This window comes from Trachemys scripta, chromosome 8 (assembly GCF_013100865.1).
Source record: "Trachemys scripta elegans isolate TJP31775 chromosome 8, CAS_Tse_1.0, whole genome shotgun sequence".
NCBI classification, from domain to species: Eukaryota; Metazoa; Chordata; order Testudines; family Emydidae; genus Trachemys; species Trachemys scripta.
Window position 1 is genome coordinate 18,190,863 of NC_048305.1, and position 27,851 is coordinate 18,218,713.

At 45.1% G+C, this 27,851-nt stretch overlaps 1 protein-coding gene across 5 annotated transcripts in view; it reads left to right on the forward strand.

The window, feature by feature from the left end:
• Positions 1-27,851, forward strand: part of STK32A (serine/threonine kinase 32A) — a 137,107-nt gene that overhangs the window by 49,343 nt on the left and 59,913 nt on the right. For 4 of the 5 annotated variants that reach the window (XM_034779486.1, XM_034779482.1, XM_034779483.1 and 1 more), the window contains 3 exons: positions 15,178-15,233; positions 16,229-16,380; positions 24,039-24,212. In XM_034779486.1, the coding sequence (XP_034635377.1) occupies positions 15,178-15,233; positions 16,229-16,380; positions 24,039-24,212 (382 nt within the window). Of the gene's footprint in view, positions 1-15,177; positions 15,234-16,228; positions 16,381-24,038; positions 24,213-27,851 lie in introns of those variants that run through there. The other variant, XR_004646864.1, reaches the window with a different exon arrangement.

The window sequence follows — 27,851 nt, forward strand, 5'->3', positions numbered from 1 at the left end:
GGATAGATAAGTTCAACGATGAACAAAACACCTAGAGTGAAATGTCACTCTGAGATCCACATAACAGCCCCTATTCTGTAATCGCAGATCACCCAAACTTATTGGTTAAGCAAAGGCCATTCGTGCCTTCTGACTGCACACACCAGCTATTACTTCACTTGCCTTTCCCAACTACCAGACGGTTTATAATGCCCACCTGAGGGCGGGGTTTGAAGAGTGACTCTCCCCCTGGAGCCATTGGTTTTGAGAAGTGCCAGGCGAATCCCCTGGTGATTTGAGGGTGAGAACTGCTAGGTTTTGGAAATAAGAGAGCTTCTTGGGGGGTTGGCAATCACCTCAGTCACATGAGGAGTGCTGGATTTAAGGGTGGTGGGAAAACGACTTGAGGGCTGAGCGTTTCCCTGCCTGCTTTGGGCTTGGTGGGAAAGCTGCTTCAGGGGTGTCAACCAGTATTATCGTTGGAGGGTCTTGATAACTTTGCCCTTCCAGGCCACCGTACTAGTTATCACCATGAAACTAGAGCTCAGGGTTGGTATTACAGAACATGAGCATGCATTATCACAATATTAGCTCTGAGAGATAGTTGTCTTGGTGCTGCCATGATTATAGATGCAGCCTTTCAAATATGGCTCCATAAACATTTCCTGATGCACAACGAGAGTCAGTTTATTAACTACCATATATGCTTCCACATGGCTGCATCAATACAATACATAAATAAATACAATACATAAAATGCAGGTGACACAACATATAAGCTACTGTCCTAGACAGCTAAAAGTAATACTGGTCAAATACTGAAAGATAACAGTATTTAATCATTAAAATGCTCAGTTTATCCTAGGAAACTTTGACTTCCACAGTAAGTTTTGAGTTTGGTCAACACCTTATGAAATATATTTGATATTTATCAGTTGCAAAATGAAATCTTTGAAGTGCCTGTTTGATAACACTCACAATAACCTTTCATATTTTTATGCATGATGAAAGGCAGCAAAATATTAAATGTTAAAAATACTGGAATGGCTGGAACAATTTTGTTTACCTAGTTGCTCAGTTGCTCAGACCAGAGTTAGAGAAGGAACAGGAAGCTTTATACAAAGTGGTGTCCAATCAGCAGCCTGCTGCTAGTCATCTGATCCCACTGAGTCAGCAGGTTCAGCATCTGGTTACAGGGCCGTTGCTGCTATTCCCTTATCTGCCTTCACAGTGTGGTGGTGCAGTGGGTAAGGCTCTTGCTCTGTAACCCCATGGACCTGGGTTGGAGCTCTGTGGAGGCTGGCAAAGGATGGAAGTGTTATGGGGGTAGTATGCCTCAGGTGAAGGGAGCTCCTGCAGCCAGAACTCCCTTTCCTGATTATCAGGAATGGTGTTGATAGGCTGTACTGTAAGCTGAGATTGGCATTCCTTAGTTAGCCTGAAAAATAGGGAGCAGGGGTGTGTGCTGGAGCCCAAGCAGAAACCAGTGCCACCCCCAAGTCTATTTCAGGCCTGTGCCTCAGAGCACAATCTACTATTCAAACACCAAATTCACGAAGTAACACAAAACAGCCCTGGCCACTGCAGGACTCTGAGTATCTCTCTTCATCTTCCCGAAAAGAATACAGCCCTTCTTTTAGTCCCCTGCTGAACCGTGTGTCAGGCAAGCAGTCCTTAGCCCTTTCCAGCTGTTTCACCCTGCCACAGTATGGAAATGGGGAGCTGGGGAATGCTGGCCTGCCTTGCTGCACAACTGTGGGGCAGAATGCCTGCCTGGCTCTCCGGAGAGCACTAGGAGAGGAGCGTTGGTTGTACACCAGCTAACGTGCCCTGGACTCAAGGGCATAGAGCTGCCTAGGGGCCTGGACAGCTCCTAAGTCTGCTTGTTGCAGTGCACAGTGAACCCCAGGTGCTGACACACGCTGTTCCTTTGTAAAGCAAGAGCAATTACACATAGCAGTGTATTCCCTCTGCTATCCTGAGCCATCCTTCCCTGAATCTGCAGCCCCAGTTCATGGCTGCTACCATGCCATTCCCCTACCTTCTGTTTACGGTGCTCTAAGACAGGATTTCACTCTCTGAGCTCACTCAGGGAATGGATTTATGATTTTGTCCTCCAAATGTTATGAAATCTGATACACCACTTCCATTATTGCTTACCGGATCGCTGGCCTCATAATAAATGCTGAGTAAGTACATGGACAACACTAGCCTGCACTTGTGCTAAACTGGCTGCTGGCCTCACTCCCTGATTATTATTAAACTACTGTTGGTTATTTTGCATTAAAGTAATTGGAAAAAATGATGGAAAAAAACCTCCATTTTGAGATTCTCCTGGAGGTTGCACCTCTTATTGCTGTACATTCAAATGCTCAGCTGCCAGCACTGACTCAGCAGTATAGGTGGGTGATTTTCACTTTTCCCCTGGCCTTCCTTGGAGTGGCATGGCTGGGAGATTGTTGGTGACAAGGAGACTTCTCATCACATTAGCTGGGTCTCATTCATTTCCCATGGATTTGACATGCCTTGCATAACATCAGAGCAACGTGGCTTTGCTGATGGACACTTCTATAAACTGAAAATTAAATACATTGGTAAGAGACGCAGTACCCTCTGCAAAGCAACTGTCCTAGCTGCCATTAATCTTTCAGGACAGATGCTTTCCTGTGAGAGGAGCATTGGGGTTTGTCTGGAATGTGGCTGGTTGTAATGAATGAAAGCTGACAGGGCATTCAGCTTAGATGTGTAGATCCATTATATGGAAAATGGAGTTGGGTTTTCCAAATGTGAAGCACTGTTGCCACATGCCGTGCAGGGGTCAAAAAGTTCCGTGAATTTGATACGTATGTTAGTAATGACTTCCTTTTCATCTGTAGACAAGAGAAAAGCATGTCTGATCGTTAATGTCACATCTCAAAGGATTAAATACACTAGAACTATTCATAAACACTGTGATGCGTGGGAGACATGGCAGAAAGCGAAGGATTTCCCTCCTTAGGGGAGGATTCTCCAGGCATAGACCCCAATTCAGGAAAACACGTAATGTGCTAAAATCTTTCCCTATTCAGGAAAGCATTTAAAGTATGTGTTTAAGTCTCTTTGAACTCAATGAGATTGAAGCACTTGCTTAAAGTTAAGCATGTGAGTAAATGCTTTCCTGAACAGGGAAGCTTTCAGAGCTTTAATTCACACTGGAATGGCAAATGAAAAGTATTAATGCTATGGTGTAAGTTGAGGAGCGTAACTTAAAAAATAACTTTATACTGTTTGCAGAAAGATTCTGATCATGCTACAACCTGCACAGCATTATCATCATCATCATAAATGTGCACATGCATAACCATTCATCCAAAGCTCTCAAAGCACTTTATATGTGATATTAATTCCATTATACAGTCAGTAAAAGTGATGCACAGAGAAGATAAACGATTTGCCCAGATTTACATAATATCTGATCGGGTGCGCATTGGAGTCAGTGACAAAGATTCCATTGACTTCAGCAAGTGCAAGTCCATAATGAGCCAGTGGCAGATTCAGAAATAGAGCCCAGGTGCCCTTCCTGTCTCCTAACCAGCTGTCATCTCACTGCCTCTCTTAAAGTGAACTTAAAATTCCTCCCCCAAATGTGGACTCTAATAGGAACTGTGGCATGGACACTTTTAAAATCATTATCCCTCTATGGGATGGTCTGTCCTAAACAGCTGATTGTAAAAACCTGTGCTTTTATTTTCCTCCAAGTAAAATAGGTTGGATGTTTTGTGCTGGGCAGTGTCTTTTATTACATTTTCCAATTAAATCTGTTCTTTTATAATCATAAGCTCTTTGAGGGGAGGGACAATCTCTTCCATTCCATTTGTGCCAGGCCTAGGACAATGGGGTTCTGATCCTGATTGGGGGCTCAGGGCACTACCACAATACAATAATGGTAATACTCAATGCCAAGTGCAGATGTTTGACAATCTGCATGAATCCCATAAGTCTAATGTTCATTTAAAATAAGCATTCAAAACAATCTTTAAATGAACAGAATATCAGAGCTACTAGTTGTCAGGGTAATTCATGCTTGATAATGTTATTTAAAAGGAGTTATTTTTATTAGTTGGTTCTTGTTTTCACTAAGTCTCACTGAGGACCTGATCTTCCGCCTACTGAAGCCAATGGAAAGACAGTGATAGACTTCTAAGGGGCTTTGGATTGCCTTATTGCTATAACCTTTGTTCTACCTCCTCCCATCCTCTCCGTGCTGTTTGTTAACCTTATGCATCACCACTTCTGTGTTGTAAGCCCTTCTTGGCAGGCACTGTGTATTTCTGTTTGTGCTGTAAAGGGCCCAGCAACTTTTGGGCACTATAAAAAAAATATTCCTTGAAGTCAATAGGAGCTGAAGGTGCTGAGCAACTGCCGGGAGGAACTCAGCATCTCCCAGTACTGGGCCCTAATTGCATCTGCACATCAGGTAATTGCCTGCTCAAGTATATTCTCCCGTCAGTGTTGTTGGGCTCAGTTAACAGGAGAGCAGTTGAAAGACCCTGAATGTCAATTGCATGATAAATTACTCTTGGCAAGTACTTAAATCGAAGGACTTGCTTATAAATTGTATTTATCTACTTATTTAGGGACAGATTCTGTCACCCTTACTCTCACACCAGAGTAGTACATTACTCTGTGAGTAGTTCCCTTGATTTCAGTGGGTGTGTTTCTGGAGTAATGTACTACTCAGCATGAGTAAGAGTGGCAGAATCCGGCTCTCAGTGATTTTGTCTCTCACGACTGTAGGAAAGAGATTCTTATAACACAGAGGTTCTCAAACTCTTTCATAGTGTGGCTCTTGCCTTAATTCAGACAGTGTCTCATGGACACTTTCCCTCTCATATCTGATCTTATGGATTGTCCCTTCCCTATTTCCAATCTTCCAATCCCTGTGATAGCTATGGCCTTTACTGACATGGACAAGTGATATTAGGAAAGCATTGAATATATGCTTTGGGACTCTCTTAATGCGAAGTAGCAGCTGCAAACAATGAAAGCCAGCATCACATACCTGCCAAATCTCTGTGGACAAGCAGTAAGTGTTTCATGGACCAGGGGTTGAGAATCCTTGCCATAAACTTGTCCTCAGATCCCACCTTCCATTGAGGACTCACCTGCCATAAACTTCCAGCTGAGGCATGGAAAATGTGATGGGCCACAAAATGTGAATGTCCGTGTCATTTTTTGCAATAATACACATCTCATTAAAGTGCATGTTGAATTGCATGACTAACTGGGCTATGCAGTGGTTCTGATTGCATACATAGATTGAGAAACTGAGTATGCAGATGTACCCCTAAATATGCTGCTGGCTGTATGTTCAAGCAGGTACCTGACATATTCGTTGCCAGCACAAATAAGGTGCACAATTATGCATGCATTTTTCCATGCACCTAATTTTGAAAATCACTTCCTAAATGTTCAGTCCTGGGGTAAAAACCTCACTTCTTCGGATGCATCCGAAGAAGTGAGGTTTTTACCCACGAAAGCTTATGCCCAAATAAATCTGTTAGTCTTTAAGGTGCCACCAGATTCCTTGTTGTTTTTGTAGATACAGACTAACACGGCTACCCCCTGATACTTGAGTCCAGGGGTAGGCAACCTATGGCAAACGTGCCGAAGGCGGCACGCGAGCTCATTTTCAGTGGCACTCACGCTGCTCGGGTCCTGGCCACCCATCTGGGGCGGGGTTCTGCATTTTAATTTAATTTTAAATGAAGCTTCTTAAACATTTTAAAAAACTTATTTACTTTACATACAACAATAGTTTAGTTATATATTATAGACTTATAGAAAGAGACCTTCTAAAAACGTTAAAATGTATTACTGGCATGCAAAACCTTAAATTAGAGTGAATAAATGAAGACTCGGCACATCGCTTCTGAAAGGTTGCCGACCCCTGGTTCAGTCCAAGGCATGGCTGAACCAAAAACTAGGTACACTGAATGCAGTTTCATAAACATATTTGTGCAATTCATAACTGGGGAGCAAAAAGCTGAGCATATCTACCTCCACATTGAGGGAGGGGGTGAATTTCATGAGCTTTCGCTCTACAATTCTCTGTGCAGTGTAAGACAATACAATTTTGGGTTTACACTCCAGAGTGGGTGTGCACTTGAGTGCTGGGCAATCTCCGAGCTGAGTCTTCCCACGCAGAGCTGACCTCAGTGTCTGTGTCTTTCTGCAGCTGGGTGAGGCCCTACCTGTGTGTGCGCTAGAGGAGGCTTGAGGGCCTGGCGTAGCAGGACAGTGAGGGAGCCCAGGCTGGTGGTACCTCAATACATCAGGTGGCACCCCGAAAGAGGGGACAACCCATCACAGATGTATGGATAATTACTGGTACCTAGATTGATCACTCCCATAGTCCCTGGGGAGATTTGGAAAGACATGTTGGTGAGAGTGGACAAGAAGTCAGCAGAGAGCTAGAGAGGAAAGGATTTGGCTGGGAGACTGTGTTTTATAGTGTGGGGAACCCATTGTGAAGATCATTAACTACTGTTCAGTCACTATTGGAGAGAGGAGTGTTACGTACTTTGACCTGAAATCAGGCACTATTGGTATGTTGGACAAATATCATATTCCTGGATCATCATCTTTCCAAAAGCATCAACTAGCTGTAGAGGCAGATGATAAAGAGTCAAATATTTGAAAGGTTTCTGGTTGGAGTTCTTTTAAAACAAGGTCATTTTTTACTGAGCTAGTGGGAGGGGTGGAGGGAAGGGGGTTTGATTTGTTTGTGTTTCGTGTTGTTAAACTAATGGACTCATTCAGAAGAAACCTGTCTGTTTGTTTCTATCTCTAGAAATGGCTCATTCTGTACATTGGCCTAAATAGCATTAATAATGTATCCCTTGGTACTGCTAGCCTGACAACATCAGTGATAAATGTCAATTAATACCTGGTGCCAGATGCCAAGACATTTAAAGAAGAAAGGTGCTGGTGAGCCCATGAATAAGTTAAAATGGTAGTTTGACAGACTTTTACTAGGACGTTCGTTTTATGTGCTCAGTAGCCTGGCAGGTTCCATGTTTGTTGATCAGCAATTAGCGCAGGATTTGGAGTACGTGTTTCTGGGACTTGCTTGGGGGAAGGCACCGTCTCTTGTGTTTGGATTTGTATAGCGCCTCGCACAACAGGATCCTGGTTCTGACCAAGCCTCCTAGGGCTAATGTAATATAAATATGATACATATGTAACAGATCTGCATCTGACTCTACAATCTCATCACTTTCTGTACTGCACTAAGCACGCTCACTGCTCAGCTGATCGTAAAATAATGTGAATCGTTCCTTGCCTGGGTCTGCTGTACAGTAACGTAGGGTCCCACTGTCAAGCCACAGTGGCAAACCACTATTGTGCATGACTTTTATTCACTCCAGCAACCCGTACCGTTTTGTTATCATAATATCCTCATGGGTTTTTTATATTGCTTTTAACAGCACCCAGGGATCCAGTGTGCTGGGAAAGGCATTCTGTAAATAACTTGATTAACAATGGGGAGGGTTTTCCATTCTGATAATTTTTAACAAGTAACCAAAATTCCTTAATGGCTTCTCTCTGCTGGGGTTTCATTCACAAAGGGATCTTTTTAATATTTCCTGTAAGATGGAATGTGCATTTGTCAAACGGTGACACATAACAATACATCATTACTCCCGTTACTCAGGAAATAAATATTTATTTGTAAGAAAGATGTTGTGAGTATAAATAACATGCATCCAAACGCATGCCCCTATAGAGTTGTATCTACTTGTGCAGTCATTTAGCAGAGTCTCTGTATTGTGATAGTTCAGTATTTAATTATTCTAAAAGGTCTTTAGTTTTGCTAAGAATACAAGTGGCTTGAGAATACCCACCCAGTCAAAATGATGAATTTTGCAGAACAGAGACGTGAAGTCAATAGACTGGGGCTCCGGAGAGCTGGGTGTAGTTCCCTGCTCTGCTACAACCTTCCTGTGTGACCTTGAACAAGTCAGTTAGGGCATGTCTATATGGGAGCCTCTCAGCCTAGGTCTGCAGGCTTGTGGTAGTGGGACTCACGCCCGACCCCCCCAGGCTTGAGAACCTGAGCTCCAGCCCAAGTCGCAATGTCTACACAGCTATTTAGTGCAAGCCCCACTAACACAAGTTTTTCTGCCTGTGTGGACTGTACAGTAACTAGCACAATGGGTCCTTATCTCAGTTGGGGTCTCTAGGCACTATACGTAATAATGATAATTCATTTTGGATAACTTTCAGAATTGTTGTTGCTATAATATGACTGTTTCAAACTGTGTTAGATTCTTCCTTTAAATGGATTTCTCAAGGGGTTTAATTTGACCTCCAGTGAAACAGGATGACGGCATTATTTTTCCGTCAGTATTTACTCCAAGTAGGTACAGCTGCAGATTACAGCTAGTTAGTTAGTTTTAAAAGGAAATGTATTAACCAAACTAAGGGCCTGTTAGATGAGGAGCTCTCAATTCCTTATATAGTCAGGATCAGTCTACACTCATGGAGGGCCAGATTCTGGCCCCTAGCGCCATCCTCTTTGCATCACTCCTGTGCAAAGGGGCATGGAGAGCTTCCCTGAAGAGGGGAACCAAGATCCCTGTAATGTAGGGGGAGTTCCTGGTGGTGCAAAGCTGGCATATGGGGAGGAGACGGGTCGGCATGCTGGGTGTAGGACGGAGTACGTGATGCTCTGGCTGAGCCTATACCAGTGTTGTGGTCCCTACTGAACAGCTCCAGTTTGGAGTAATTTAGACTGAGGCTGTTAGGCTGCAGTAAATTATGCTGGGGTTGTTTTGGTCTCAGATTGCCCCAGGATTGGAGGAGACAGAAAGGTGGTTTACACCTGCCTTCCTCCCCAGCTTGGGTCCTGCCCTGAACACCGATGGCTGTATGCGGGGACTGCTGATACTTTCACATCACTGGGAAAGGGCTTTGTTTTTCTGGGGTGACAGGGACTTTTGTTCTTAAAGAAAAGGGGGAAAAACAGTCAGTTAAGCGATGGCAAATGGTGTCCGATTGACAGACCTGGAGACTGAGGGCTCATCCTCCAAAGCGCTTCCTGTGAGGTGCTGATCCCCCTCTGCTCTGGCTGAGATAGCTTGGTACCTTGCAGAATGAGGTGCAAATCCTCTCCTGATCCAGTACGGCATAGGCAATATGGGAACACACTGCCTTGCCAATGTGCCTCAGCCCTGACCTGATGGGTGAGGAGAAAGTTCAGGGTGGGATTTCCAAAAGGACGCAGCATTGGCTTAATTTCTGTTCCAAATGAAGTCGATGGGGAATTTTACTGAACTGGGAATAGAAAATCCCTCCCTGTTTCCAAGCCCACCCATTCCTTGGTGCCTCTGCTAAAACTTCAAACACATAAGTTGGTCATTTCCAGTTGTAGGGGTGTTTTTTGTGATGTGGACCTCTTTCCAATGGGAACTGGGGTTAATCTGGTCCACGTCATTCTACGACGGCCACCAAATAGCCATCAGATTGTAACAACCTTCTGTCACCTATAACTTCGGGCTGGGTTCAAGCCAGCAGCCAGAAATTGGAGGATCTTTCCAAAGGAATGCAGTATTAGTATTATAAAATGCACATACATGAATATGAGAGGTGTATGTGTATATACTGTACTCTAGATACACGGCTTAAGTCTATTCTCCCATTGGTGCATGCACAAAACTCCCATTAATGGAAATCAGGAGTATAGTTTGATGGAAGGAATGGAAGCCATTATATACCATATGTTTCTGCTTCTCTAGCTGTACTGGAATGGGTGATAAGTATCTTTAAATCCTTGACTGCTGCTTAACAGATGGGGTTTTAATGAGGCTTTTGAGGGGTGATGTGTCCTTCATGAGGACACTTCTTACGCTTTGTTAGTTTGCATATATTTTAGCTAAACATTGGTCCTGGACTCTGGGTTCAGATATGAAATACCACCGCCTCTGGCATTAAAGTGGCATTTCCTACACATGCTTCAGCAGACACTTTAAAGCTATAGCAGTGTAAACCCTGCTCCCTGTCTCAAACCCAGTCCCTTTGTCTGACATTACGTTGTAACCAGGCTTGGCAGGAGTCAGTTGAAATCATTAGTTGTCGCTAAACGTCTGTTTTACCAGACACACAGAAATAATGAAAAAAGAATCCATTGATAATTTTTGGCAAGGGCAGCATCCCCTGCACCTTGCACCTGCAGGGCTCCTGTGTCACCGGCCCCGCAGCTGTGCAGAGAGCCATGTGCAGCCCTGCTATCGCAGCCCCAGTCACTCACTCACCGGCTGGGAGTATTAGGACTGTCCCCCAGCAGAAGCCATTCAGCAGCGGTCTGGCCTCCCCTGCATCTGGGCCCTCGTACTCCTCTTTGCAGCCCTGGCCAGGGGTCTCTGCTGTGCTGGGCCAAGGCTGCCCCCCTGTACCTTGTGCCTGGGTGTCTCAGAGCCCTTAGCTGGGCAAGGAGCCCCCTACAGCCCTGCTATCATCACTGACCTTACCCTACCCCCCCCCAATTTCCCACGAGTGTGAACATTGAAATTGCTTAAAAATGCTTAAAATCAAAATTGATATTAATTGTGGAAATTGCAAAAAAATAAATGTCAACTTCTGCCAAGCCTAATTGTAATATGAATTCTGTCTCCGACATGGGAATGATTGAAATAGTTCCTTATCTGATGGCATCTAAAATGGATTAAGATACTTGATTATGCAGACCAGGGTCCAGACTAAAAGATTTGGATTTAGTTCCAAATTTTGGTTGCTAGTGTTTGCACCTAAGATTTTTGGATTAGCCCATTGTGAGAGGCTAGAAACATAGGTAAGAAACAATGATCATCCCTAATGAAATGTTCTTCAAATCAGAAGTGTCATGTTACTTAGCGTTCACTCAGCTGGGTTAGCTGTATACTTTGTGTTAAAAGTGTTAGTAAATACCTTAATACAAAAAATGGAGCTGGAGAGTGCAAGTTTGTGAAGACTGGCTTCTGGTTTAGATTTTTAGATTTTAAGGATGGAAGGAACCCTTATGATCATGTAGTCTATCCAGAGGTGGGTTACGGTTTTGTGGGACCCTGGGCCAGAGCAAGTGGGGGCCCCTCCTCACCCCTTCTGCCTGCAGTCTCACCCCTCCCACCCCCCATCCCCAGTGCTCCTGCTGGGAAAACGGGGTCGGGGCACAGGGGGTTGCCCCACCCCCCATCCTAGCACTCCTGCTGGGGAGTGGGGTCGGGGCACAGGGGGCTTGCCCCACTCCACCCGCCTGGTGCTCCTGCTGGGGAGTGGGGCAAGCTGGGGGCAGGGGCTTCCCAACAGGAACGCCAGGCAGACAGAGCAGCTCAGGACACAGAGCCCATTTTTCTGGGACCCCCCAATTGGCCGGGGCCCATGGGCACAGGCCCCATTGGCCCAGTGGCTAATTGGTTACTGAGTCTATCCTCCTGTGTAACATAGGTTGGGGAATTCCACTGTAAACCATAGAAGTTTCCAAAGCTTGCATGTGTTTGGGTCAAAGTGTTTGATTTAGATCCATTTCTATTAAGTAAGCAACAAAAGAAGAGTGTGCAGTTAGATCAAGATACCCGAGAAGAATAAGCAATATCAATGAAAAAGACCTATTCGTTCCTCTACCTTATGGATTGTTCTCTGTGTAGATACCCATTCAGCATAAGTACATTCAGTCTCTGGAGAGAAGAAATTTACCGCCACCAACACTTCTAGTTTCACACTTCTGGCCAGATGTGTTATGGGTGTTTTCACCCTTTCTCTGGAATATCATATATTGAACAGTGCTGGAGACCAGTACCAGACCTGATGTCTGATGTTGTATGGTGAATTCTATGTAACATGTTGTTTGTGTTGAAAGAGGCCCAGTTTACATTACTGCCGTGTTAGTTTCTGTCTTTGGAAAACATGTTCATTTCTATATGAACAATATTTTAAAAGTATGAGGTTAAGCTGGGGATTAAATTTTGATGGCATTCTGAGTTCTTTGTACTGTTGTGTACAGCGAAGCTGTAGCTTCATGTCAGTCTGTGTCTGTCCTGTTACCATAGTGAGATGCCCTTGTTTCAACTCCGAGACAGTGTATCCTGGAGAAAATGAATGTATTTCTGGCTGTTATCCTGTGTGAATCCTTGGTGGGGAATCCAGAATGTGTCTGTTGCTGGGGAAGAGTGATTTACAGCAGCATTCTTGCTGCAAATCTCCGCTGATAAAATGCTTTGGGGACAAATGGCTCTTGGTTTCTGTGCAATTCAGTTCAGCTAATGAACAAGGCAGCAGATGGCAATTAGAGGACAGCTGGGCTTTCCAAGGGAGCCTTTGGTCTAAGAAACAAAGAAGAAGAGAGTTTAGTAGAGGTTGAAGCAGAAGGTGCTCACACACTAGTGGTGCCATGAAAACAAGATTTCCGAACTCACTACACTTATTTAGCCTTCAGACTAAGGGTAACTTAGAATCTCTTCCTGGGCCTCAGAATCCAGTGCCAGTAGCACATCATGGAATCTACCAGGAAGGAGTTTTCACGTGAGAGGTGTGGTTGGAAACTGGTGCTGGAGAATGAAAGGATTAGAGGGTGTCGTCAGCATGGTGAACCTGGGCACCTAGGGAGCCCGGGATGGCTTTCTTGGTCGCACTTAAACCTGCTGTAAATCCTCTGAAATTGGGGTAGGTGGAGACTTGATTGTGGGAGGAGCATGAGAATACCCCCACTCTGTCTTCCCAAATTGACTCTGGGATATGGGGTTTTGTTTTGTGTTCCTCTCTAGCTCTGATGAGACGTCTAGGCAGTGATTTTCAAAGGGGCCTTAGGGAGCTGGACTCCTAACTCCCTTAGGACTGTTGTAAGCAGTCAATGAAGCTTAACCTCTCTGGGCCAGACGTACGTTAGTTGTAACCCAGGTGTCAATTTATTTTGGTTTTTAAAGCAAGCTCTTTCACTTTGATTTCACTTAAAATTCAAAATGGAATTCAGGTGGAGTGGCCATTATAGAGGAGAAAAGCCTTCAGACTATGAAATGGCAATATGTATTTAGACTGAAAGCCTTTTAGGTGCGGACTGTTTCTTGTAGAGCACATTAGGTGTGCCCAGTAAATGATGAGGATCATACTGGTTTCATCTCTTTATGGTGGCTGCAGAACGCAACTCTTCATTGAGTGCTGGTCCCTGTGGGTACTCACTGTGAGTGAGTTGATGCTCCATGCGCATGAAACCAGAAGACTCTTCAGTGTTCATTGGTCCATGCCTATGCCTTTATCTCGCCTTCTATTGATTAACTCTGAACTGGGAATATAAAAGGCAGCACGGACAAACTGCTTCTCCAATTCCTTCCTATTGCTCATGGTCAAGCCTCCATACGTACGCTCCAAGAGCACTGTGCTGAGGACTATGGAGCCAGTTGTCTTCTAAAGTAATTAATAAAACGTCCACCATCACAACAGGTGCTTTTGCTGGCAGGCCCACTACACCTGATACTAATTGGCCCCGTTGCTGTCAATCTCAGCAGTGAGGCCATTGATTAAATGGGCATGGAGACTAAACTGTCCTCTCAGCCTCTAGGAAAGGGATATGTTGATAGAGCTGTGTGGGGAAAGCTTGTGCTACTGCTGTTGCCTGTGTTGTCCTTGTTCAGGGGATAAACATTGGCATCTAGGGCTGTCAACCCAGCAAAACTCACTCTCTGTATAATATACCCTGGGAACGACTCTTTTTAAAAAAGGTCATTGTCTGACCCCAGTGCTGAAGTTTTATTATCAAAGCAGTGAACAGTTTAGAATGCAACCTGCTGCCCAGCTAGTGGTGCAACTGTAAGACAGGAAAAAGCTGGCACGAAGGAGTAATACGGTGTCTCGCTCTCTGTCACTTTCAATCCATCACCGACATTCTTGCTGGCCTGTATTGTTCCACTCAGAACGGGTTTTCAGCAAAGCAGGTCAGACACATGGTTCCCTCCCATCCACTCACTAATTGACTGGAAATAAAGCAATGGACAAGACAAATTAACTCTGTGATTTCAGGCCCATCACTTCGGTGGTGCCTGATGGTTCTGGGGTCACAGTAATTAAGGCTAATGTGTTATTAGAAATCTACCAGTAGCTTTGATTTGGTGCCTCAAATCAGCCACCTAGTGAGGTTTAAGTGCCTTTAAAGCAGTGGCTAGTATAAGGAATGGATTCCCCATTATGAACTTTTCTAGCTAATGGCTGTATGGTATGGTGCTGTGGGATCTCGGGGTGTTGCTTCATACAGGTCTTGACCTAGTACTAGCTGAATTCAAACTCTGCAACTTAGAAATTACAGTTACGGTGCCTTGTCTTGCCTGCTGATCACCCTCAATTTCCATTTGAAGGCCATGGGTGACAGGGTTTGAACCGAAAACAGTTAATCTACCTCTTTGCTTTGATCTGCTGTTCATCTGGAAATCTCTTGCTTGCTTCCACTGGGACACAGCCTAGCACACTGATCACAAGCGCTTGATGTGAACAGATCATTCCAGTTAGTGTGAATGAGTCACCTGCCTAGCATTCACAGAGCGTATCCCAGGAACCCATCTCTGTTCAGAGGTCCCAATGGAGAATGAAATGGTTTCCTCCTTTGGACTACAGTTCACATTCCATAAAGCTGCATGGACGGTGCTGGGCTTTCCCCCACTGTGCAGAGACCAAACAGTGTTGATTCTGGGTGACAGATGAGTTCTCAACTTTTGGAGTTGGTGGTTTTTATTAGTTGTTTAACAGAATAATAATCTAAAGCCCCAGAAGTACCTTCTGTACCTAGTCTCCTGAGCCAGGTGGTGCTTATCTCACAACAATCAAAGTGCATAGATCTTTGATGGAATGGACTCAGTGGATATTTTGCAGTTGACTTCAGTGGGAGTAAGATCAGACTCCCAGAGCTCAATAGTTGAGGTGATCTGAAAACATTTGTTTGATGGTTTCCTGCCTATATCCCATTGAAAAACGGACATTTACTGCCCCAAGAACTTGCTTTTACAGCCAAATAGGAAATAACATGAATAGCGTGACTACTGAGGGTGGTGCCCCAACTGTCCATCAGCAACCAGAGGAGAGAATCACTTGGAAATACTTCATTTTTATTAACAGTCTCAGTTTGGGAGGGGTGGGGGAATTACAAAATCAAATTGCAGCTCAGACATTGAATTTATGAACATTTGTTGTTTCCTGCAGTGACCTTTGACCACTTTGAAATTTTGCGAGCCATTGGGAAAGGCAGCTTTGGAAAGGTAAGCTCCTCAAGAGTAAAACTACTGTATGCACAACAGAGACTGTAGCTAGCCAAGTACTGGGCACATCAGAGACGCTTACATTTGAGAGCTTATTGCAGAGTAATGGAATATTGCTTGTTGATGAGATTTGACCTGAACTACTTCTCCTAATAATCCAGGAAGAGTCTCTAAATTTGACTCATCATCCATTTGGAATCCCCAACTTCTATTACAAGATATTAAACTGCAGTTAATGATAAACCCAATCAGCTGACTTTCATTATGTTAGATGGGTAAACATCCTCTGAATGGAGACTCCCCCACCAAAGCCCACTTGAGCATCCTGGTGTCTCCTTGACAAAGCACTATGATTCTCCAAGACCAGCACTGCAGGGAGCAAAGAAACTTCTGTGTTTGAAATCCCACTTTGGGGATTTAAACATCCTGTTAGGGCTGTGGGTTTTTTCAGTAGGGTGATTTCTATGACAAAACCCATGTCTGGAAGATGCCAAAAGCCCAGAGGTTTGATGGATCAGCTGTGCTACACTAGAAAGATTGTGCTGATCCTTATAGATAGGAGATGATGTCCCACTAGTACTCACAGGTCCTGCCTGCAGGGAGTGAGGCTGTCTCGGTGAATGCCCTGAGCTCCTACCCTATAGTCCTGCTTGGCGAAAGGGAGGCTCAGGGAACAGCATGCAACACATGAATGACGGATAATTATGGGGAAAAAGCAGAGATTAGTCAGTCAGTTGATAAACCTGCAATACCCCAACTTTGCTTTGACAAACTCTGTACTCTAACTATGATTCTTCTTAGCATGAATATTGAATGCAGCACCTACAGGTGATGTGCAGGGTTAAATCATAAGAGCATGGGGCTGTGACCTAGTGACACGAATCTCATTGAAGTTAACAATAGGGTGCTCATAAGGGCACATTTCACCTGCACACACTTGCTTTCACGTCTCCTAGCTACTCTGCCCAGTCTAACATCTTGGTTTGCTCACGTAGGTCTGCATTGTACAGAAGAATGACACCAAGAAAATGTACGCCATGAAATACATGAACAAACAGAAGTGTGTGGAGCGTAATGAAGTGAGAAATGTGTTCAAAGAGCTGCAGATTATGCAGGGCCTGGAACACCCCTTCCTGGTTAATTTGTGGTAAGTCAGTAGTACTTTATTTATACCTTTTCCATTTATTAGGAGCCTGCCTTTCAGGGGGGCTGAGCTCTTATCGACGTCAGCTGGAGCTGAGGCAACTCTGAAAACCTAGGAGGTTTTTTTTTTAAATCCCTGTTTATAGAAAAGGCTGTGTTTCTATTATGTGTCTTTTTGTTTCCCTTGTGGCTATTCTCCAGGGGTGTCTCCGACTGCCCGTAACCCAGTTTTATTTGACTCAGCTCCTTGATAAAAACAGCTTCCATTTCTAGCTGGAAATACAATTGGACTCAGATTCAAACGGTGCTCCCATAATGGGGCCCCCTTCCAGCTCCTATTTAGTTGAATGGATACCCACTGGCCTGAGGCAGCAGGTGCCCACTCCTTCCAGTTTTATTCCTCTCACAGTGGAGGCTGCCATGTCTTGCCTGGCAAAGTACAAATGCAATGGATTTTGCCCTGAGCTTTTTTTTTTTGCTGTGAAACAGTCACCTTTTGTGCCAGAGGGCCTTGGTGGACACTAAATGGGTTAGACAATCACTGGCCTCCCAGACATACGAAGGCCGAATATAGTCTTTAGAAAATTGACACGATATGCTTCCTCTGTGGCGTTTATAATGCCCCAGTTTACAATAAATGAAGCTTGATTCTCGGAGGTGCAGAGCACCCATAACTCCCACTGATTTCAACTCTGCAGGATTGGGCCTCTCAAGCTATTAAACAAGCACCAGCCCCATGGCTGGAATAAAGAAACATTGCTGGCTTTTAATGCAGAGTGCGTTAACTTCCTGCGCTAATGTGATTGATAGCCTTGGTGAAAGGACTGGATGTTATTCAAACTGGCTCCCTCTTGGCAGCAGATAACCAGAAATCTAATATTAAAGAGTGGGGTAGAAGCATGCATCACCCACTAAGTACCTCGGTAGATCAATCTTAATCTCGATCAATGTTGGTCTTCATCTTTCCTGTCCCTCCCTTTGCTCCCTCCTGCCTCCCGGTTGCTATTTTGTGGTTTATTCTATGCCATCAAAAGCCAGCCTTAAAACCTTATTGATATTTGCTGAACTAATGCTATTCAGCAAAGATAAAAGCCTTTATTCAGTGGATTTAGTGACAGAAAAAAAAATCCACCACAATTCAGATTTTATTGCAGAAACTCAGATCTCTCTTTGGGAAATGTGCGCATAAAACAGTCTCTTTCCTTTAAGCATACTTGATCAATGCAGCCTACACAGCCTGTTTTCAGTGGTTTGCCAGCCATCAGCACTGGGATTGATCAACACAATGATAAAAGACATCTTAATTCTTCCATCTTCATTTGATTCAGCATGTTTTCCTGCAATAGCACAGTGGAACGAAGGTTTAAATAAGGCTCTGTTACTGTTAAAGCCAGACAATAATTTTATTAGGACATCAATAACATTTCCAATTGTCAGGGGCTTAGATATCATGTGACTTTCCTTTAATTACATAGCAGCTTAATAGATTCAATTGGTAAATAACATATAACTAGAAGGTCCCTGCAGGATACTGGGTAATTACACTTATTAGCTCCAAAGGTAATTTTCGAATGGGGTAAAACATTCAAAACAAAACCCAAACCCATAGGAATCTTGCCTGGTTACTTGGAGTTTTGAGTTAAAAACTCAAAACCCACTGAGGATCACAAATCTTTGGAATGATTCTGAGTTCATTTATGGTTTCTTATTGAAATCCTCTGAGATATGTCGTTTCAGTGCTAAAGCAGGTGAAATGTAATAATTTTGATGGATCGAGAACTCAAAGCAGAACTCAGCCATGCAAACCCAGGTAGCACAACATGAAAGGTGATGTTTATGCATAGACTACTCCAAAGCAAAACCTCGGAATTTCCCATTTCTCTCATAATTATGGTTACCTCCAACTCCCTTGTGGCCACATCCCCAAAATACGACAGCTAAGCTTTGCTTACGATCCACGGACCACATTTTTCACTAGATTATTTTGGTTGCTTGGTTTTGGTGATGCTTGCTGGTCTAACAAATTGATGAGATGCCAGCATGAATAGCCAATAGAAGGATGCTGCCTACAGCTGATCAATAGAGTTGTCTTGTGGGATACTTAGGAAACCTTACGCGATAAATGAAGACATCCAGTGGAGCTACTTAAACTGGAGCAGTAAATAACATCTGCATCCCCTATCTGAGCAACTGGTACTGCACTATTAACAAGCTCTTGGGAACCAGTCTCAGAAAATGCATGTGAATTAGTCATTCCTATACAAACCCAGACCCTATTTGTTGTGTTAATTGTGATTTTGAGTGCAGCCATGTACACCATCTTATGGCTTCATGCTGTGTCATCTTCCTGATTTTGATAGGATTCTTTGGGTCTACATAGGAGGAGACAGGGTAGCCCATCATAATTGGCAGAGTGATGCCAAACGCAGGTGCACTGCCAGTTCAGAGCTCAGGCCAGATTGCTAATGCCATGCTGCATTTCCAGTAGACCAACAAGCCGGGGCTAGACACCATTATCTGGGGAAATGGCATCCCTTATTCCCCCCTCAGGCTTCCAAGATACAGGTGTATTTGGGGTCCATACAGCCTGGCTTTTACTGCCACTTTTTACCTAGCACCATCAAAGTAACTGCATTGGTGACTTGTTACAAGTGCACCAGGGTATAGTGATCAGCAGTAGCCTGTTTACAGGTTTTTGTATTATTCCCTAATGCCTCCTGAGCGTATGTGCAGAATAATAACAGTAAAGTTCTCCCGAATGGATTTCATAAATAGAAACTTTTTATTAGCTGATATAGATTTGCTGGCATCAATTCCTGACTACTCGAAAGAGGGAACAAATGCCTGTTGTATCCTGCATGAGGCTGTAGGAAAGGTTTGTAGGCCAAGCCTCCCAAAATAAGGGTGAGTTTAGGGTTTTACTCTGAACCTAAAACAACTGCACAGGTCCGCAAATATGCAGCAGATCTAGGCTGTGCTGTTCAGTCAGACCAGCCCCACTACCTGCACGATACGCACCTGCTGAGCTGCCCTCTGCCAAATCAATTTGCTCCCTCTCCCTTTGTTTATGTTTTGGGAAGCGAGGCCATGCCTATGTCCTGGTGGCCTCCTCACTTGCCCTCTCTGGACACTGGGTAGCCACTCCCTCTGTTACATAGTTCAGCCTCCTCCCCAAAGGGAGTAGAAACATTTGAAATGTTGCTGTTCTTACTACTACTGACTGCTGTGCTGAAACAGGGACATATATAACCCACCCCACCTGGGCTGAAAGCTGGGTTTGAACCCAGGAGCTACTAATCTAAAAGCATGAGCCTCTAGCACATGAGCTAAAAGACTTGTGTCCCAATAGCGAGCGGCAGTAGCAATGGCCCGGTCAGCAGAAGGGGACAAAGAAGCACTCTTCCCTGATGAGAGAAACACAGATACTCCTATTATGATGGCTAGTGGCTCTGGGGGATCCTAACACAGTTTCTAGGGAATGCCCAGTACTCCACACATACTATAAAAATTATGATGTGTCTGTGTTTTATTAGTCACTGTGTTGCAGCCCACACGACCCAAATTCTGCAGGATTTACCTACCTCAGATTATATACTGAATAGAAAAAAGGAGATGCAGATGCCTGTGATCCATCTAATGTGGGAGTGCTGGAACAATTTATATAGTGGGGGTGCTGAGAGCCACTGAACCAAACTGAAAACCCTGCATATGATAGAAACCACTTCAAGCCAGACGGTGCGGGAGCACCTGCAGCACCCTTAGTTCCCGCACCTATGATCTAATGGCCATGTTCTTTAAGCTAATACTGTCAGAGAGGCAAGATATGAAGGGATTGATCCTATTTCATAACACACTGAGGATTTTGTTGAGGATTTGGAGAGAGATTACCTAATGTAGACACACACAAGTGAAATATCCGACTTCCCAACCTAAATAAACTCAGGGGCTGAGAGTGCTGCTGCCTGAAGTGCTTTCAATATTAGCAGGTGGAAAGATGACTTTTGTGGCTGATTAGTTAGTGAGGAGCCATTGGCTCTCTTTTTTAGCATAGACACCCAGGTTGTCCTGTACTGTTGTACAGACTGAAGAACCCTGTATGGAGCAGCGTTGAGAAGCACCAGCTGAATTGCTCACTGGTCTTATCTCTTATAGACCTTTTTCCCAACAGAATTTTTTAGTCCTCCATAAAGCCAGTCTGAGTCACACTCCAGGCATGGTAATAATGCCATGTTGCTAGTGGACAAGTAGATACACCACAAAACTGCCCTAACTGGAACCCTCGTTGGCAGTCCCAGCAGAGCCAAAGACTGAAACCTCCTCTCCACAGAGGTAGTGCCATCAAAACAGCTTTTGGGCAGGCCCTGAGGAAAGTTTACATTGCTGCTGCCTGTTCTGTATGTGTTCTGTGGCCCAACACAGGACTGCCTTGTCCAGCTGTAACTTCTTGCAAGCACAACATTCACTTAAAAACCCCTTCTTGTGTAAAAAAAAAAAAAAAAAAAAAAAAAGTGACCGTGATCAGCCACCCTTAGAGGCACGCGTGTGTGTTACAGAGCTTTTTGTGACTCACAGTTTTACAGTGATTTAAGCCTTCCAGTATGATGAAGATTTACACAACTCTGCCACCTGGTTTGGTTGCTGAAGTTTGTGCAATCTGCTTTGCTTTTAAGCAAAGACAAAACCTGATTTAGCATCCTATTTGCTTATGCTGTTTCCTGGGGGAATCTCTTGGCACAAGATTAGGCATTTTTCATCTCTATATTCAGGAGCCTGCTGTGAGCACTGACTGCTCAGTGTCTGGAAAGTATTGATTACTTGAGCCATCATTTGACTCCCAGTATTGTAGGCAGAGCTAACAATACCCATACCCACTTTCATTCTAAAACTCTGTTTTCAGTTACTTTGCAAAACTTCAGCAGTTTGGGCTGAAATTCCCCATGCTGGACGTCTGCCTCAGATCTGAATTTTTTAGGAAAACTTCAGGAAAAATGGTCCAGCCTTTTCTGACAATGAGATTGGGGGACAAATATGCTGTTTTGTGCATTCTGATTTTTTTAACTGTTTAGCTGAGAAACTCTAATGCCCGCATGCTTTGGAGCAGGGACTTGACATTTGGCAGGGTGTGGCAGTGATGTGCCTTTTGCCATCCCTGTGCCAGTTTGCCCAAATTTGCCCACCTTATAAGACTTCGAAAAATATCAGTGCATGCATGTTTAGTCGAGACTTGCTAGAGTTTATCAATAAAATTCTCTAAAGAATGCTTCAGCCCGAGGGATAATGACTGAGCAGGATTTCCTCTGCAATTGCTGTTCCTGGCTAACATGGGGCCTGTTAGGAATTAAGAGACTGAGATTTTCAAGGAAAGGTTGATGTTGATGGTGGAGCTATATAAAATCACCGTGTTGTGCATTTATACTCCTATAGTTATCTGATGAGCCGCAGTTCATTAACAAGGGCAGTACAACAGTTCTGCTGACTTCAGCGTTGATGCTGTTGCACAAACTAAATAGAGTACACAAATAAGGCCAAGCTGATGTCAAATTCCATGGTTTGGAAGCACAACTGAGGCTGAGGTGGGATGGAGAGTTTAGAGGCAAATGGGAAGGGACATGTTAAAAACAGGGAATCCTTGTTTGCTAAATGGAAAAGCACAAATTGTTAAGAAAAATGTTCATTTCCTGAGCCCCTAAGGCACTACTGGAGAAAATAACCCTGAAACTACCCAAAGCATTTAACTATGTCAAACATGCAGAATTTTTGCATTTGAGCTTTATTTCCTTCCTGTCAGAACAATAGGCTCATGACCTGATCCTAAGCAGAACAATTACTGTTCACTCCCACTGCTTTTAAAAGAGACAGAACTTTACCCAAATGAAATACCTACTTTTTACTATGTAAAAAAAATATCCTTCTACCTAAATGTTTGAAATACCTTTTCATCTAGAAAAATGGCCTTTTAATACTTTTCAGACACAACTTTACTCTGCACTTTATAACTACACTGCTACCTCAATATAATGCCACCCAATATAACACGAATTTGGATATAACACGGCAAAGCAGTGCTCCGGGGCGGGGGGGGAGGGGGTAACACGACTACACACTCCGGTGGATCAAAGCAAGTTCAGTATAACACGGTTTCACCTATAACGCGGTAAGATTTTTTGGCTCCCGTTGACAATGTTATTTCGAGGTAGGGATGTATTAACTGTCCTCACAACACCACTATGAAGTAGGTAGTAATTTAAAGGATGGGGAAATCAGGCAGCTGATGTAGGTGACTTGTTCAAGGTTACAGGGGAAGTCAGTATTAGAACAGGGATGGCTTTCATTCCTAGGGTCAGACATCTCCTTTTCCTAATAAAATTAGATGGCCCCTTTCTGTTTAAGAAAAAAATTGGCTTGTTGTTGCCTTTTAGACTATCACCTTTGATAGCATCTGTAGCTAGTCTATGTTTTTCAGGTATGTACACAGCACGATGATGTGGGACTCTCTGTATTCTTGTGCCAGTATTTACTCAGGGGCACCTGCACAGTATGAACCGCTCTCAGTGGGCGTAGTTAATTGGATAACCAAACAGATGTGCCCAGATCAATCCAGTCATGAAATTGCCACAAAAATGTAAATAGAAGTGTGTGTAATTCAGCCATAATTACACATACCGGTATGTCTTGTGACTTATTGAAATTAAAGAACACACTTTGAAAAATGACAGTATTGTCAAGGTCTCTTTTCGATTTGTTAAAAATAGTTTTCCCTTCTTCCCTAAAATAACTCTTTGAAAGCTTGAAAACAAAATCTGCTTCTTTGCTGATCTTACCTCCCTTCCGACATTTGTGAATTCACCAGCACGAGGCTGTTTTGTTATTTTACGGTTGCTCATAACCACTGGATTGTTGACCCTGAGTATTACTTTCTTATTTAGAAATAATGACAGCTGTGAACCAATTCTTTTTTCAAAAATACATATATAAAGATGTGTAAAGATGTAGAGAGATATTTAGATAGGTATATAGAGAGTCAAAGTCTTCATCAGTAATCAGTACATTTGTCCCAAATCTGATTAGTGTTAATACTATGAACTTACATACAGTATCAAACACAGACATTGATCTAATTTGAAAAATGAGGGACCCAGTCTCATGTGTACTGAATGCCCTCAGCTCAGCAGGATTGCAAGAGGTGCTCAGCACCATTCTGGATTGGGCCCATAGGCTATGTCTACCCTGCAATTAGACACCCACGGTTGGCCGGTACCAGCTGACTCGGGTTCGGGCTGCTGGTCTGTTTCATTGCAGTGTAGACTTCCGGGCTCTGGGACCCTTGCACCTCACAGGATTCTAGACCCTGGGCTCCAGCCTGAGCCCAGAAGTCGACACTGCAGTGAAACAGCCCTGCAGCCTGAGCCCTGAGAGCCTGAGTCAGCTGGCACGGGTCAGCCACGGGTGTCTAATTGCAGTACACACATACCACATGTGTCTGTAAAACGTAGTATAGTCCAAACATATGAGTGGGAGTGACAAAACCCCATATCAGGATGTAGCACTAATAATTTTGGTCAGATGTGGCTGTTGAGGGCAGCACTTTTGATGCCTTTTTCTTTGAACATTACCTCTCCTGAGTCAAGACTTGGCTGTAGCATGGTGTTTCTACTCTCTCAGGTACTCATTCCAAGATGAGGAGGACATGTTCATGGTGGTGGATCTACTTCTTGGAGGAGATCTGCGTTATCATCTACAGCAAAATGTTCGATTTCAAGAAGGCACTGTGAAACTCTTCATCTGTGAGCTGGCATTAGCACTGGACTATCTCCAGAGCAGACACATCATCCACAGGTCAGTCATGGGCTTCAAAGGTAGGTTGATGTTGACATTCTGTTGTTGTGTCTTGGTACGCATTACCTTATGGTTGAGGCAGAACCAGTGGAGATGATTTGTTTTAAACCTTAGCTATGAGAAAAAGACGTCAGCTTGTTACTGAATATCTCTGAGGGTATGTCTACACTACGAAATTAGTTCGAATTTATAGAAGCCGGTTTTATTGAAATCGGTTGTATACAGCCGATTGTGTATGTCCACACAATAAAATGCTCTAGGTGCTCTAGTCGGCAGACCGCGTCCACAGTACGAGGCTAGCGTCGACTTCCGGAGCATTGCACTATGGGTAGCTATCCCACAGCTATCCCACAGTTCCCGCAGTCTCTGCCGCCCCTTGGAATTCTGGGTTGAGATCCCAATGCCCGGATGATGCAAAACAGTGTCGCGGGCGGTTCTGGGTACATGTCGTCAGGCCCCTCCCTCCCCCGTCACAGCAACGGCAGACAATAGATTCGCGCCTTTTTATCTGGGTTACCTGGGTTACCTGTGCAGACAACATGGAGCCCGCTCAGCACAGCTGAGCTCACCGTCACCATATGTCCTCTGGGTGCCGGCAGACGTGGGACTGCATTGCTACACAGCAGCAGCTGCTAACTGCCTTTTGGCGGTAGACGGTGCAGTAGACTGGTAGCCTTCATCGGCGATCTGGGTGCTGGCAGCCGTGGGGCTTGCCTTTTGGCAGTAAATGGTGTATTATGACTGTTAGCCGGCCTATTACAAGTCGGGTCATCGCACGTTAGCAGAGTCTTCCCTGAGCAGCAGCTCGTACAATAGGCCTGAAGACCATCGTCATACACCGCCCCGTATTTGCTGCCAAGCACCCAGAAAGATGCCGAGGGCTATCAGTCACGCTGCACCGTCGTCTTAAGATGTAAAAAATAGATTTTCTCTGTATTCATTTGCTTCCCCCTCCCTCCGTCAAATCAACGGCCTGCTAAGCCCAGGGTTTTCAGTTTAATCTTTGGGGGGGACCAGTCTGTGACAGTTGTTTGTGTCTCTCCCTGATGCACAGCCACCGTTCTTTATTTTAATTCCCTGTGCCTGTACGCCATGTCGTCACTCGGCCCCCCTCCCTCCTTCCCCTAGGCCGTCAGATACTACGTTTGCGCCACAGCTCGAGCCGAGAAGCGGTTCGCGCCTTTTCTTTGAATTCTGGGTTGAGATCCCAATGCCCGGATGATGCAAAACAGTGTCGCGGGCGGTTCTGGGTACATGTCGTCAGGCCCCTCCCCCCTCGTCACAGCAACGGCAGACAATAGATTCGCGCCTTTTTACCTGGGTTACCTGTGCAGACAACATACCACGGCAAGCATGGAGCCCGCTCAGCTCAGCTGAGCTCACCGTCACCATATGTCCTCTGGGTGCCGGCAGACGTGGGACTGCATTGCTACACAGCAGCAGCTGCTAACTGCCTTTTGGCGGTAGACGGTGTAGCATGAGTGATAGACGGTGTAGCATGAGAAAATATACTATTTTCTGCCAATTGCCCAATATTGTCTGCTAAGCACCCAGAAGAGGCCGAGGGCGATGCTGGGTGCTGGCGGACGTGGGGCTGGCAGACGTGGGGCTGCATTGCTACACAGCAGCAGCCCCTTGCCTTTTGGCAGATGATGGCATATTATGATTGGTACCCATCATCGTCATACTGGTATGGCTGTCACTCATGCTGCAGCGTCGGCTGCCACCTTAAGATGTAAAAAATAGATTTGTTCTGTGTTCATTTGCTTCCCCTTCCTCCGTGAAATCAACGGCCTGCTAAGCCCAGGGTTTCCAGTTTAATCTTTGGGGGGACCATTCTGTGTGACAGTTGTTTGTGTTTCTCCCTGTTCCTGTACCTGTACGCCATGTCGTCACTCGGCCCTCCCTCCCTCCCGCCCTCCTTCTCCTGGTCCATCAGATACTACTTTCGCGCCTTTTTTCTGACCAGGCACCATAGCTAGCACTGGGATCATGGAGCCCGCTCAGATCACCGCGGCAATTATGAGCACTATGAACACCACGCGCATTGTCCTGGAGTACATGCAGAGCCAGAACATGCCAAGGCGAAACCCGGACCAGGCGAGGAGGCGATTGCAGCGCAGCGACGAGAGTGATGAGGAAATTGACATGGCCATAGACCTCTCACAAGGCACAGGCCCCAGCAATGTGGAAATCATGGTGTTACTGGGGCAGGTTGATACCGTGGAACGCCGATTCTGGGCCCGGGAAACAAGCACAGACTGGTGGGACCGCATCGTGCTGCAGGTATGGGACGATTCCCAGTGGCTGCGAAACTTTCGCATGCGTAAGGGCACTTTCATGGAACTTTGTGACTTGCTTTCCCCTGCCCTGAAACGCCAGGATACCAAGATGAGAGCAGCCCTCACAGTTGAGAAGCGAGTGGCAATAGCCCTGTGGAAGCTTGCAACGCCAGACAGCTACCGGTCAGTCGGGAATCAATTTGGAGTGGGCAAATCTACTGTGGGGGCTGCTGTGATCCAATTTGCCAGGGCAATGAAAGACCTGGTGATAGCAAGGGTAGTGACTCTGGGCAACGTGCAGTCAATAGTGGATGGTTTTGCTGAAATGGGATTCCCAAACTGTGGCGGGGCCATAGACGGAACCCATATCCCTATCTTGTCACCGGAGCACCAAGCCACCGACTACATAAACCGCAAGGGGTACTTTTCAATGCTGCTGCAAGCCCTGGTGGATCACAAGGGACGTTTCACCAACATCAACGTGGGATGGCCGGGAAAGGTACATGATGCTCGCGTCTTCAGGAACTCTGCTCTGTTTCGAAAGCTGGAGGAAGGGACTTTCTTCCCGGACCAGAAAGTGACCATTGGGGATGTTGAAATGCCTATCGTGATCCTTGGGGACCCAGCCTACCCCTTAATGCCATGGCTCATGAAGCCATACACAGGCAGCCTGGACAGGAGTCAGGACCTGTTCAACTACAGGCTGAGCAAGTGCCGAATGGTGGTGGAATGTGCATTTGGACGTTTAAAAGCGCGCTGGCGCAGCTTACTGACTCGCTCAGACCTCAGCGAAAAGAATATCCCCATTGTTATTGCTGCTTGCTGTGCGCTCCACAATATCTGTGAGAGTAAGGGGGAGACATTTATGGCGGGGTGGGAGGTTGAGGCAACTCGCCTGGCCGCTGATTACGCGCAGCCAGACACCAGGGTGGTTAGAGGAGCACAGCAGGGCGCGGTGCGCATCAGAGAAGCTTTGAAAACGAGTTTTGTGACTGGCCAGGCTACTGTGTGAAACTTCTGTTTGTTTCTCCTTGATGAACCCTCCAACCCCCCCCCCCGACCCGGTTCACTCTACTTCCCTGTAAACCAACCACCCCACCCCACCCTCCCCTCCCCTCCCGCTTGCAGAGGCAATAAAGTCATTGTTTTTTTCACATTCATGCATTCTTTATTAGTTCCTTACAGAGGTAGGGGGATAATTGCCAAGGTAGCAGGGATGGGTGGGGGAGGAGGGATGGAAAAGGACACACTGCATTTTAAAACTTTAACTCTTATTGAAGCCCAGCCTTCTGATGCTTGGGCGATCATCTGGGGTGGAGTGACTGGGTGGACGGAGGCCCCCCCACCGTGTTCTTGG